Source organism: Oryx dammah, unplaced genomic scaffold (assembly GCF_014754425.2).
Source record: "Oryx dammah isolate SB20612 unplaced genomic scaffold, SCBI_Odam_1.1 HiC_scaffold_11, whole genome shotgun sequence".
Taxonomy (NCBI): domain Eukaryota; kingdom Metazoa; phylum Chordata; class Mammalia; order Artiodactyla; family Bovidae; genus Oryx; species Oryx dammah.
In genome coordinates, this window is record NW_024070195.1 from 9,072,594 (window position 1) to 9,086,583 (window position 13,990).

At 44.9% G+C, this 13,990-nt stretch overlaps 2 protein-coding genes across 2 annotated transcripts in view; one reads left to right on the forward strand and one right to left on the reverse strand.

The window, feature by feature from the left end:
* Window positions 1-2,212: 2,212 nt before the first annotated feature.
* NOL7 (nucleolar protein 7) lies at window positions 2,213-7,398 on the forward strand. The gene is made up of 8 exons (XM_040249265.1): window positions 2,213-3,459; window positions 3,557-3,617; window positions 4,214-4,272; window positions 5,671-5,702; window positions 6,086-6,167; window positions 6,474-6,595; window positions 6,677-6,754; window positions 7,221-7,398. The coding sequence occupies exons 1-8, from the start codon at window positions 3,197-3,199 to the stop codon at window positions 7,295-7,297; spliced, it is 774 nt and encodes a 257-aa protein (XP_040105199.1). The 5' UTR covers window positions 2,213-3,196; the 3' UTR covers window positions 7,298-7,398.
* Window positions 7,399-7,545: 147 nt separating this feature from the next.
* Window positions 7,546-13,990, reverse strand: part of RANBP9 (RAN binding protein 9) — a 71,735-nt gene continuing 65,290 nt past the window's right edge. The window contains exons 13-14 of the mRNA XM_040249263.1: window positions 11,464-11,575; window positions 7,546-9,108 (exon numbers count right to left, since the gene is read on the reverse strand). Of these exons, the coding sequence (XP_040105197.1) occupies window positions 8,978-9,108; window positions 11,464-11,575 (243 nt within the window). The 3' untranslated portion in view covers window positions 7,546-8,977. The remainder of the gene's footprint in view (window positions 9,109-11,463; window positions 11,576-13,990) is intronic.

Below are 13,990 nucleotides of genomic sequence, written 5' to 3' on the forward strand. Positions count from 1 at the left end.
CTTTTTTGTAAAGTAGGAAGAACACAGCCCCCCCCTTCAACTCCCCCCACCTAATGCAGACCCAGTGATGCCCGCTGTCAGCAAGCACCAGGGACCAACTTGGGGAGTGGCCGTCAGCACCCAGCGCGGGAAGATTGGACAGATCTAACTCCCTTAGACCAGGTGGGCTCCCTGGGGGTTACGCAGCTGGGTGACATCACTTCCGGCCCTTACAAAAGTGCATTTACTCTCACACCCTTGGCTTTCGGAGAAGCCACATGGTGACATAAAGCTTTGTGCTGCCTTTGCACGTCACGCCTTTTAATAAATGCCAAAGATCCTTTGCATGGGTAGGAGGGGATTTATAATACTTATAATGTAGTTTTGGCACAAAAACGGGGCTTCTCTGGTGACTCAGATGGTAGAGAAGTAAAGTGAAGTGAAGTCGCTCAGTCGTGTCCGACCTTTTGTGACCCCATGGACTGTAACCTACCAGGCTCCTCCGTCCATGGGATTTTCCAGGCAAGGGTACTGGAGTGGGCTGCCATCTGCCAGTAATGCAGGAGACACAAGAGACCCTGGTTTGATCCCTACATTGGGGAGATTCCCTGGAGAAGGGAATGGCAACCCACTCCAGCATTCTTGCCAGGAGAATCCCATGGACAGAGGAGCTTGGCGGGCTACAGTCCATGGGCTCGCAAAGAGTTGGACACGACTGAGCGACTAACAGTTAACACTTCTTTGTACATAATATACCATCATTCCCTTCTAATAGGTTTGTTGTTGAGCTTTTCAAAAGAGCACTCTATATACATTGGCCTGGTGTTAGCAGTGGTGGAAGCCAGTATGCTGGTGGAGGAAGCCTGACTATATTTTTAATTTGTAATTTCTATCTGACCAAGGCCCAGATATTTCAGAACTATCCTTTGTAAACCCCTTCCTACTAGGCCATTGGTTCCTATAGCTTTTTTTGGTTCCATTTCATACTTTTTGTTTGTGTTTTGGACTTCCTGTTTTTAAGCTAGGAGATGCTTCCAGGAGAAAAGGAAAAGCTAATTGAAAATACTGCAAATTTATGTAAGGAGGGATTATTCAATTTAATATTTATCGAACATCTACTCTATGATAGACATTAGAAATACAGTGATTAAGAGGGCTGTACCTTCCTTCAAGGAGTTCACAAGAATTTGGTTGGGACCACTGGCACAGAGAGTGTTACACATCACAGAAGCTACAGTAACAGAAAAAGATTCATAGGAGAGTGCAATTAGAGATGAGCAGGGTGGGGATGGGGTGGACATTAAGGTGTTTGAAAGGCTTTGAGAGGAACTCAGCCTCGGTGCGGGTTTTTCAGTTATAAATAGGAGTTCCAAGTGAGGACTGTGTACAAGAGCATGTCCAACTGCAAGGTAAGCATGAAGTAGCTTGGTTTGTACAGAGAATACAGAGAAGGCAATGGCACCCAACTCCAGTACTCTTGCCTGGAGAATGCCATGGACAGAGAAGCCTGATGGGCTGCCGTCTATGGGGTCGCACAGAGTCGGACACGACTGAAGCGACTTAGCAGCAGCAGCAGTTCAGAGAATGATGAATCATTTGCTGTTGTATAATGGGTGTGTGCTCAGTCGCTCTGTCCTGTCCGACTCTTTGTGACCCCATGGACTGGAGGCCACCAGGCTTCTCTGTCCATGGGATTCTCCAGGCAAGAACACTGGAGTGGGTTGCCATGCCCTCTTCCAGGGGATCTTCCCAATCCAGGGATCAAACCAGGGTCTCCTGCATTGCAGGCGTTTTCTTTACTGGCTGAGCAGGTGGGAGAAAATAAACACAAAGATCACTGAATGGCCACATATGCTAAGAAATGAAATCGGTGTAGTAGGGGCGGAGCGGGGCATAAAAATACACTGTACCTGGGTTTCGATCACTTAGTGGAGGTGCGATGGGCAGTCACTGGCAAGGTCCCGGGGTCAAAAGCCGGGAAGTGGGGGCCCCTGCTGTCACTGAGCTCACGTTCTAAAGGTGGGGGGGAGGGGAGAGGCAGTCTGGAGCGAGAGAGTCTGTGCGGACAAAGAATAGGCAGCGGCCGAGGGCTGGGCAGGGATGCCTGCGAGAGGGCGGCCGAGGTTGCCACACCGCACGCTTCGTGCCGAGATCGATGCAACTGTGGGTCTGTCCACCTTGTTTCTCCTCAGTGCCAACAGGGCTGCAAGGCATGGGGTCCCGCTGCTATGGCGCACTCCCTCCTTTTGAAACGGCACTTTTATGGGGAGTGCGGAGTGGAGGAAGCCGAATCTATATACTGATTTAGATCGACCCAGCGGCTCTCTGGGTCGTGTATGGATGAGAGAGTTGGACCATAAAGAAAGCTGAGCGCTGAAGAATTGATGCTTTTGAACTGTGGTGTTGGAGAAGACTCTTGAGAGTCCCTTGGACTGCAAGGAAATCTAACCAGTCCATTCTAAAGGAGATCCGTCCTGGGTGTTCATTGGAAGGACTGATGCTGAAGCGGAAACTTCAATACTTTGGCCACCTGATCCGAAGAACTGACTCCTTGGAAAAGACCCTGATGCTGGGAAAGATTGAAGGCTGGAGGAGAAGGAGACGACAGAGGATGAGATGGTTAGATGGCATCACCAACTCGATGGACATGAGTTTGAGTAAACTCCAGGAGTTGGTGATAGACAGGGAGGCCTGGCATGCTGCAGTCCATGGGGTCGCAGAGTCGGACACGACTGAGCGACTGAACTGAACTGAGCGGCTCTCTGAGCGGAAAGAGGCGGCGACAAGGCGACCGGGGCTCGAGGTCCCCGGGTTCTTGGGCACCGGGCGGCGTGACCTGCACCAGCCCGCCCCGAGGAGCTCAGGGATCCAAGCAACAACGCTCTCAGCATCCCCGTTAAGGCGGCAGCAGCACGGATCGGCCCTGCCTGGACACAAGCCCCCAAGCCCACCGGCTCTCGTAACCGTGGGCGGGGACCCGGCATCCCGGCCGGCCGCGCGCAGACTCCGGGCGGGGTGGAAGGGAAAGCCCGGCCTTTCCTTAGGCCACGCCCCCGTCTTGGCTCTGCGCATTCGCCTCCGTACCGCGCGGTGGGGCCTCCGAACCTGCAGAGGGCGGCAGAGCCCCGGCCGCCCCTGCCTTTTGCGTCACTCACCGCGTGCGTGCGGTTTCCGGGTCAGAGGTCAAGACCGCCGCCGATTCCCCGCAGCTCGGGTAATGGTGCAGCTCCGTCCGCGCGCCTCCCGCGCCCCGGCGTCGGCCTCGGCGATGGTGGACGAGGGCCAGCCCGCCTCCGAAGAGGAGGCGGGGCACGGGCTGCTGCTCGGGCAGCCCAGCAGCGGCGCGGCCACCGAGCCGCTGGAGGAAGACGAGGAAGGGGACGACGAAATCGACGACGAGGCCCCGGAGGAGCTGACTTTTGCCAGCGCCCAGGCCGAAGCGAAGGAGGAGGAGCGGCGAGTTCGGGAGACGGTGCGCAGGTTCGGAGCCCCGGGGGCCGGGCCGGGGGCGGGAAGCGCCGCCTAACCGTCCCCCTTCTCTTTTCCGCCCACCCTGACTCGTCGCGGTCTCTTCCAGGGACAGAGCGCTTCTGAAGGAGAAGAGGAAACGGCGCGAGGAACTGTTCATTGAACAGAAGGTTAGAGGTTTGCAAAGAGGGGGGCGTTTCACGGGCCGGCTCGGAGCAGAGTTCAAGGCTGCTGGGGTCCGGGGTGGAGGACAGCCTCCGGTGGTCTCTTCCGACGGCACTGACATCCGCGTGCGAGTGCTCCTCGCTGTCCACCAATTCAGAATAGGGTCGGGAAGAGGTGAAGTAGAGCCAGACCCACCTCTGACGCGCGGCGGAGGTGGTTTATGTGAACCTGGGTCGCTGTGTGGAGGCAGCGCTGCGTAAACGGAGGGCTGTGCGGAGGATGGTTGGTTCGCGCTCTGCTGTTCCGGAGATTGGCCGCAGGTGGACGTGACTGTGAATTGCCCTCGGTGTATAACATGACCCGAGGGTTAGAATAAAGCGGGCACCCTTTCCAGCCTTCATGTCTTCCAAGTGAAGTGGGAGTAGGCTCTGAGTTGCTTGGGCTCCAGTCTTCCCACAGCTCACAGGTAGTGGAGGGCAGTGTTCGGATCATTTATTTGCCTAGAGGTAGGGCTATCCTTAAAATGGTAACTTCAAAAGCACTTCAGGGCGTGTTGTCCTGTTGCTTACTTTTTATGATTTTTTTTTTTAACGTCTTTAAGAAAAGAAAACTCCTTCCAGATACTATTCTAGAGAAGTTAACTACAGCTTCACAAACTAGGTAAGTGGTGGATCTCGTTTTATTACCTGTTTACATACAGTGTTTCAATGCTGTCTTGGTACATTTGTCTGAACTCAAGTTTTAAAATCTAAATTAAAAAGCTACCCAGGAGATATTTGAATTTGGTGGGACAGGTGCAGGGACATGTTCCACTTATTTTCCGTCTGTGGCTGTTTCTTTTGTTGTTCCCATGGGTAACTCTAGCTTCTGAGTTGCTGATCTCAGTGAGTTCCTACAGTATGTCAGTGTACTAGGGGCAGAATAGATGGTGTGAATAAAACAGTGTTTTGCAGTTCATCCTTTAGTGGGGTGTGGAGTACTAGTCTATTATCCATAGGCTCCTAAAACTCAGCTTGTCCCATGCTTCCCTTACCTACTTCTCCCTCCTTGTTAAAGTGAAGTCACTCAGTCCTGTCCAGCTCTTTGTGCCCCTGTGGACTGTTTCCATGGGGTTTTCCAGGCAAGAGTACTGGAGTGGGTTGCCATTTCCTTCTCCGGGGTATCTTCCCGACCCAGGGATCGACCCCGGGACTCCCGCATTGTAGGCAGACACTTTACCATCTGAGCCACATAATTTTTCCCTCCTTGTTCCCCTTTTCATTTAGTAGCTTTTCCATCCACCATATGTTTAAAGCTCCTCTTTCTCCTCTGTGCTATGGCATCAGGATTCTATACTGTACTAAATTTAGACTAAATATTTGCTATTTTTTTTCCTGTTCCCCTTTGTCTTCTCTTATTGTTTTCAGTTTAGCTTAGCCCTGCTAGAACAGTGGTTCTTTTTCCATAGAAGAACTTTTCCAAAGAGTTACTCAGTTTCTGAATACATCATGGTGGCAAAGTCCCTTTCTTTCATCTTTGAAAACCAAGTTGTCACCTGTCCCTTCTTATTCCCTCCACCCCATCACTGCTCCCGCTGTTTAGCTTTTCCACTTCTGTATAGACATCTCATTGTGTTCTGGCCTTTGACTCTCCATTAGACCACACTTCTTGAGACTACCATTGTTTGTCTCCATTCTTGAGTCTGAAGTGTTCAGTTAATCCTTTCAGCTCTCTCCACATAAAGTGAGGCAGGCCTACCACCTTTCACTTCATGTTTCAATTACTGTATTACATAATTCTTAAATACTTTTTACTCCATCAGCCACAACAATCTGCTTCTTCGGAAGCCTGCTAATATACTTTCAGATGTTAAATTCTGATCCAAGCCTAGTATAGTTTGTTGATTGGGAGTTGTTGACAGCGCATTGGGGAGTGACTTTAAGGATGCGCAGTAAAAATTGAGAATGGTGGTAGTGAAAGGGGGTTATCTTATTTGTAAAACCAGCTGAAATTTTGTGGTAACCTGAGTCATCGTTGCTCTCTGCCATCCCAATCAGTGTTTTGCTTGTTCTTCCTTAGTGTGAAGAAATCACCAGGAAAGTTGAAAGAAGGTAGGAACTATTTACGTAACCTCTCATTAAGTGTCAAGGGCATTTGCTGGTATTTGCAAATGTTGTTGACCCTGAGAAGGAGCATGGGAACAGGCCTGGTGGGCTTTAGCTTGTTTCTTTTTTCAAAAAAATAATTTATTTGGCTCTGCCGGGTCTTAGTTGCGGCATGCACATCTGTTAGTTTTGGCCTGTGGGATCTAGTTCTCCCAGTAGGGACTGAACCTAAGCCCCCTGCACTGGGAGCACAGAGCCTTAAATTTTAGCTTATTTTGTACTATCACATACAAATTGGTGTGTACTGGTTATTTAAAGTAAACTCCAGTGTATATTCTTGATTTATTTGTGCACAAATGCTAATGAGAAATATTAACTCAATTTTTTAGTTAATTTGCAAAAGAAAAATGAAGAACGAGAGAAAGGAAGTGACTCTAAGAAAGCTAAAGTGCAGAAAGTACAGACTGTTGGGTAAGAAGTCGTCTTTCTGGGTAGGATGTAGAGGTGACCTTTGAGGGGGGTATTACCTCAGTTAGTAGCAGTTTCAGATTGGATCCTCTGTGGGAAATTTTGGGTATTTATATTTAAAGGTATTTGCTCTACTAAAATGTAAACATTAGTTGTAAAATAGCCCTGTAATTTTGTTTTATCATCTAACCTGTGCTTACACAAAATTAGGATTTGGGGATTTTTCTCCACTGTTTGAATCAGCTAACAGAAATACTTTACTTTGAAAATAAGTATGGCCTCATTTTTACCTTTTGTATTCATCACCAGCCAGAATAAAAGCTACATGGCTGTAAGGCTAAAAGATCAAGATTTGAGGGATTCAAGGCAAGAAGCTGCCAAAGCCTTCATACAAAATTGTTTATATGGTCCTGGAACCAACAGAACTACTGGTAATTTCCTTACAGACTGTTTTTTCTTTCTTTTCTAACTGTGAATTAAACCAAAAAATGACAAATAATCCTCTTTCCTAGTAAACAAGTTCCTGTCTCTTGAAAACAAGAGGTTACCAATGAAAAAGGCTGCAGCCCAGTTTTTGAATAATACTTGGGGTAAGATTTGGCTTTATTCTCTTGAATCTGAGTTTTATATATTGAATATTTCTTGTTAAGGAGCTGGTAAATACTCATGAAGTATCTTTTTTTTCTTAAGTGGCTTCTGTTACCGTTTTAAAGTTGCTTAGAGAGCAGGTCAGTGTAGTGTATATGTGTATATGTGCTCAGCTGTGTCCATCTCTTGTGACCCCAGGGCCTGTAGCCCACCAGGCTCCTCTGTCCATGGGATTTTCCAGGCAAGAACACTGGAGTGGGTTGCCATGCCCTCCACCAGGGGATCTTCCCAACCCAGGGATTGAACTTGTGTCTCTGGCATTGCAGTGAGATTCTTCTATCATTGAGCCACCAGCAAAGCCCAGTATATGTGTACATATAACAAATTTTAATTATGTAGAAAATTTGTGAATTGTTTCTTGGGAATTTTATTTCTTTATTCTTAACTGCACAAAACTTTTTATTCTAGGATCTCAGAGAAAACAGAATGCCAAGAGGTATACCAAACGTTGGATGGTCAGAAAGATGAAAACTCCTAAGACGTAAATCAAAGCTAGATGAAGAACGAGTACTTTGTATGTATAGAACTTAGTTATTTAAAGAATGTAGTTTTTCTGGGAAAAAAAATAAATCACTTATAAATCCTCTGAAGAGTCATTTTAAGAATCTCAAGTCTCTTAGAGGCAGTACCTAGTCACACGTCATCCACCTGGCGTATAACTGTGCCTCCTAGTCTTTGAGCATCCTGGAAGCAGCAGTTTAAAAGGACTTGTTTTCCTTTTTTTTTTTTTCCCCCCGTTTTTCCATTTTATTGACCACAAGCAGTACCTACACCAGGAGGGCACCTCTGCTACCGCCGGTCCAACCCCCACCCCTGGTATGGCAGTAAAAGTCTCTCACTGAAGCTCTTGGATGTGTTTGTCTCAGGTATTTTGGTGCCACTGATGAGAATTTCACAGAATACGTGGAAGAGTGCAGTATCCAAGTGTAGATAATCTGTTCTTTTAAAAGAAGGTTTAAGACTCAGTGTACAGCCAACCGATACCTTTGCCAAACCAAAGGATATGGTCATTCTGTTGAAGAGCTTGTTTATATTTTACTTTTAACCAGTTTGGGGGTTTGCTTTAAAACTGGCAAGTCACACGCCATATGAGGATTAGGAAAATAAGATGAATTCCCTGCTTTCTCTATCACCCATAATACCAGGTTTGGCCCTAATCCAGGGAGGCCAGTAGATGCAAGGCAGTCTTAGGTTGCAGAGCTCAGATTTATAGTAGCAACCATTCATTTTACTTGTTCTAACTTTATATTAATCATAACTATGCAGGCACCTAATGTATAAATTCAATTGACACTCTGGTATCTGTAGAAGTAAATTTTTAATGGCTGGTTAATTATATCACTACATTTTTATTGCAATATAGTACTCATTTTAAGCACTTAAAAATGGAAGGTGTACAAAGATTAAATTAAGACACAGTAAATTGACTAAATATTTGGTTTTTATATAAATAAAGGTCATAACCACACTGTTGACATGTAATACTGTTATAATACAACAGTTCAGCTTGTGAGTCTACAACAGAAGTCATCTGTAGTTAAACAGGAAACAAAGTTGAGAAAGACCATGTTAAAACAAAACTACTGGGACTAACAGGTCGGGATTGTAAGTAGCAACAAACATATTCACTCAGCTCCTGAGTATTTCAAGTTTTACAGTACACATTAAAAATGATTTCTTCCATCAACACTATAAATTCAAACTGTCAGATGTTTATGCATTTTGCAAGTTACACTGATTGAATGCTTATATGGGAGTGGGGGTCAGAATACCTCCCAATTTGAAGTTTACATCACCCACATGCTAACACAAACACAACTTGTTCCGTTTCCTTCCCCCCTCTCTCCCCCCAACAACGAAGGCAGGACTTTTTGGTTTCTTTTAGGTAATTGTTTTAGAGGATTTGTGATGATCAATTTGAATGTCTGGAATTCAGTAATATTTAACTCTTAGACAACTAAGAGGCTAAAGATGGAAAATAGTTGCTCCTAACACTAAGTTAGAAAATCATTTGCATCATGCTGTAAACTAGGAAGCAATGTAAAGCGACAAAAACCTGTCCCCAGTACATAATTAAAAAAATCTAAGTTTCAAATCAGCAGAGCTGGTCTACTTCCATGTCGTCTATATGCCACAATGTAAGTGTGAGCTCCGAAAATGCATAGCTAATGTAGGTAGTCGTCCACTGTGGCAAAAGCACAGGATCCGATTCCTGATCGAGCCATCAGTCCCAGACACTGGGTGGCCTGTCCCATGGCTAGGGCAAGTGGAGGTTGCTTTGGCAGATTGTGGGTTTCTGAGGAAAAATGATGAAAAGTGGAAACGCCAATTAGCAAGACATTTTAAAAAGCATCTCTCAATCAGGAAAATACTGCTGCATTGCTTACAAAATTACCAATGCCTGTACTGCACTTAACGAGCTAAGTAGCAAAGGTGGGTTTTAAGCAAACGATGCCTTGGACATCACTTTGACAAGGTACTATATGGCCACTGGGTTTTCAAGTAGTAGTAAATTCTTGCAGAATTAAGACTGTTAGATATTCAAAACCTTACTTCCATATTTACTATGATGGGAATGATGTAATTTCTTATCTAATCTTTGCACTGGGGAGTAAGGAACATTTAGTATCTCTCTTCTGTTTGATCAAGGTCAGTTGACATTATTACCAGAGAAAAAGGCACCAGGCTTTCAGTAGTTTTACTGATGGATTCTTCATCTTTCTGGGGATACGGCCCAACATAGGCCACCTACTCCTCTCCAGGGCACAGTGGTGAATGCTATTTGGGTTGGTAAGCACACTGTTACACTTTTATTTTGGCCAAGGGAGGCACATCAGTTATAACTGTCCTTTAGATTTTTTTTTGGAATACAAAACTTGCAGGCATCACATACAGTAATGTAACTTGAAGCACCATTGAGACATGAAGCTCTGCAATACAGCACAGTATTTATAAACACGCACACACACACCCACAGCAGTTTAAGTCTGGTCATTCCTTTTGCAGGAATTATATATAGTTAATAAATTTAAGCACTGTTTATAGTTGAACTACATAATTTAGGGCACAATATATAAGACTATATATATATCCTGGATAATGGTCCTAAGCAATTGACTACTTGAAATTTTAATTCCCCTGGAGAACGCAAGATTCTTAACTGTCATATGAAAACTGGTCACTTTTCTTCAAAAATTCTGAATCTGAGTGTTACCCAGATACAAAGCAATTAGGACTTCATGATTACCTATAATGTAGTCATTTCAAAAAGACAGTTACAGTAAACTATAATTTGCCCTACAATTCTAGCACTGCCACTGAGTATACTTATTTTTTATCAGTAGAACTAAATTAATTTTGTATAACCAAAGCAACATATTAACCAAAGAAAGTTCACATCATTATATACAAATTCTAAATGTGAGAAAATTATAACACAAGACCAATTCCTATGCCAAAACTTCAGTATTAAGCCACAACACAATTAATTAATAATGAACTTTATCAGGGAAAAGCAGCAGATTAAGGCCCCAATGTCAGAACTCTAAATTGCTCCCCTGGCCTTGGCTCCAGTCTCCTGCCTGCACACTGACTGTGTGCACGGCCCTCGTCTAAGAGTGTCTCACATGTTCCTCAAAGCTCCCAAGCCTAATGGCCAAACAGCACACAACAGACTTTAAACTGGTAGCTCCGATTTTTCTTGAGGAACTACATTCTAAAATGGAAGGTGAAAAGTCACTCTCATCCAAATTCCCTTTGAAAAAAATTGCCCAGATGTTAAAATGTCATTTTATGTAAATAATCAACCCTATGTAGTTTGTATTGGAGAAGGCAATGGCACCCCACTCCAGTACTCTTGCCTGGAAAATCCTATGGATGGAGGAGCCTGGTAGGCTGCAGTCCATGGGGTCACTAAGAGTCGGATACAACTGAGCGACTTCACTTTCACTTTTCAGTTTCATGCATTGGAGAAGGAAATGGCAACCCACTCCAGTGTTCTTGCCTGGAGAATCCCAGGGATGGGGGAGCCTGGTGGGCTGCCGTCTATGGGGTCGCACAGAGTCAGACATGACTGAAGTGACTTCGCTGCAGCAGCAGCATGTAGTTTATATATAAATGCATAAAACGTGCAGTTACTGAATTCATTTAAAGAGCATCTGTTCAGTTTAGAAGCACCGCACTCTGCTCACAGGAATGGCCACCAGTCAGGAGACAGCAAGTCCTGTTTGCCACTTTGGGCTCCCCCTGGCTGCGCCCCCCTCCCCTTTTTCACTTGCTAAGGGCATGTAGTTAAATCTTTAATGCAAACAGCCTGCGCCTCCAAGAGCTGGGGCCCACAGCACTGAAGAGCCCCCTGGAGGCCCCAAGTGATTCAGGCCAGGAATGCTGTGTGCACATTCACACAGACACTTGTTTTCAAGACTTGTTTTCTTGTATCACAAGAGACACCCCAATGTACTGTTTTTATTCCACTGGAATCCATTTAACCTGGGACTGAGATAACAGGAATTTTTCTATACTGTGAGGTAATTTTTTTTTTTAATGTAGAAAACATTTTCCTCAAGATTTTACCAAAGGATAAATGCCAGCACAAATACTGTCTCAAATACTCAAGAGACTAGTTGAAGCTGTGCTTTCTGGCTTCACTTACCTAATATTGCACTGTTAAGAGCTGAGCACACAGGTTCTCTCTGAATGGGGTCAAGCTGATTTCCAACTGGGCTGTTCCAAGGATCTGAATAGGCTAGTAAACTGAATGCATCCTGTTGAAAACAGCAATTTGATTAAGTCAGATAGTTCAGTGTCTGCTCACTGTGGCTTCAACTTGAGAGACAGGTAAAGTACAACCTTAAGGCCCCGAATTAACACTTCAACTCATTTACCCCTGTGATCTGAGACTGTTTTTTAACAACTAGATTATGCAGCAAAGTCTAATCTGTTTTCCTATTTTTTACAAACAGCCATTTTCACCATCCACCACTTATACCTACAAAACATACAGGAGAGAAATAAAATGGAAAAAACTCATGGAATGGGCTACTACTGTTTAAGTTAAGGACAAAACATTCAGATGCTCTATAATTAATGACCACTAATAGGAATGTGACATTAAAAGGATATAACCTGCCATATATTTAAAAAAAAAATAGATGGGGGAAACTGGACACATCTTACTGGACGTCTTCTCAAACTCAGCGATCAAAACAACAACTAGCTCCCCTTCAGGAGCACTCAGGCGTCCCAACCACCTTCAGACTGCCCCTCCTGAAGCAACTGACATCCAGCATTCTTTTCTGGTGATGGCTCCTGTCTCTCTGTGGGAGGATATAACTACGGATGTAACTACAACGGTTTCAGACGTTGGCCTCAAGTCGAGCTGCATCGCCAGTGCAGCCTTTGGCAAGAACACCCTTCCTAAGTATCAGTTTCATCATCTGTATAATGGGGATTGGGCTTCCCAGGTGGCTCAGTGGTAAAGAATCCGCTTGCCAGCGCAGGAGCCACAGAAGCTGCAGGTTCAATCCCTGGGTCAGGAAGATCCCCTGGAGGAGGAAAAGGCAACCTGTGTACTTGCTGGGATAATTCCAAGGACAGAGGAGCCCCGAGGGATACAGTCCATGGAGTCGCAAAGAGTAGGACACGGCTGAGCACAACCTCTCCTTCCCCGACATCACGGGAATTATAAGAGGTACTATTTCAGTTTACGAGGACTCACTGAGCTAAAGAAATTGGCCATGTCAGTTGATGCTAATCTTTCAATGAATGATAAATAACTGTTTTGCCAGAAATCAACACCCCAATCCAGAATAATATTATGATGCAGATATAGACAGACATAGGACACCTTCCTAGTTCACATGGGGTACGTGGAGAAGTGCTGAGGAAACGAAATCAGTGAATTCAGTAACAACGCTGAAAATAAGGGTCACTGAAATGTGGAAGACAAATTCCTGAAGAATACTATCTTCCCAGGTAAACTGCTCCAGCATCCCTTGAGTCATCTTGCTAGTGGGAGAAGGCTTCCCAGTCAAGTTTGACCTTGTCCTTTCTCATATGAATTGGCCTCTGTTTTGTGGCAACCAGAGAAGAGCTGCCCATTAAGCAGAGCTGTGCAGTCTGGGGTTGACAACAGGAATACATCAGGCTCCCCCATCCACTGTCCTACACGGCTGAGCATTTCATTCACATTAGACCTCTTGCCCCAGCTATTAATGAAAGTTCTTTGAACAACTTATACTATTGTTCCCCTGCAGTCCTCAAGGTGCTGGATACAAAGGGGTGAAAAAAAAGGCTTCATGTACCTGTTGATTGCAAGAGCTGCTTAACAGTACTTAAGATATCTTTTGCATCCCACAAAGCTACTAGATTCTGGTTCCCTCCCAATCCAAATTTATTCATGGAGAAAGTACTAATATCCTGTGAAGCTAACTGATCAATCACTTATTTCTAAGGACTGAGCTTTGCTCAAGACTTAATTCACCCTACCCACATCCATCTCATGAAGTGCCATCCCCATAGTGCACTTCAGCTCAGTTCAGTTGCTCAGTTGTGTCTAAGTCTTTGTGATCCCTATAGTGCAGATAAATTTAAAAAGACTGAAGAATCTGTCCGAGCAATAATCGCTACATAAAACTTTAAGCACAAGACTATGCTCCTGAATCTACATCCTGACTTGCTCCCTGAAAGGTAGGATGCTGCAGTTCCAAATCTCCCGTCAAGACCATTCTGTCTACACCTCCTGGTATTTAAAATATTAACAGAAAAAGATCGTGATGGTAGTAACTTACTGTGCGCTAACACTGTGCAAGGAAGTGTTTCAAGGGCTAACGTGAACCATCTTATTTAATCCTCACAATAACCTTAGGAGCCAGATGTTTATGCCCATCTTAGAAGCAAACTGAGGCTGTGAGAGGTTACCACCACAGCTAGTACTTCCTGTACTTCTTTTAGTAAAAACAGTTTCTTTCAATTACCAATCTAAATATTACAAGCAAAAAAGTCTAAGATCTTGGCCCAGTATTTTCAGTACGGTTGAACAAGTATTTACTGGACGAAGACAGGGATCACCAGGGCCTCATTACTGTTCCAAGGACTCACAGTCCTGGGAGGAAGGCAGACGTGTGAGCAGTGGCATGCCGGGTACTACTTGCTAACAGAGTGTACTGTGTCACAAGCAG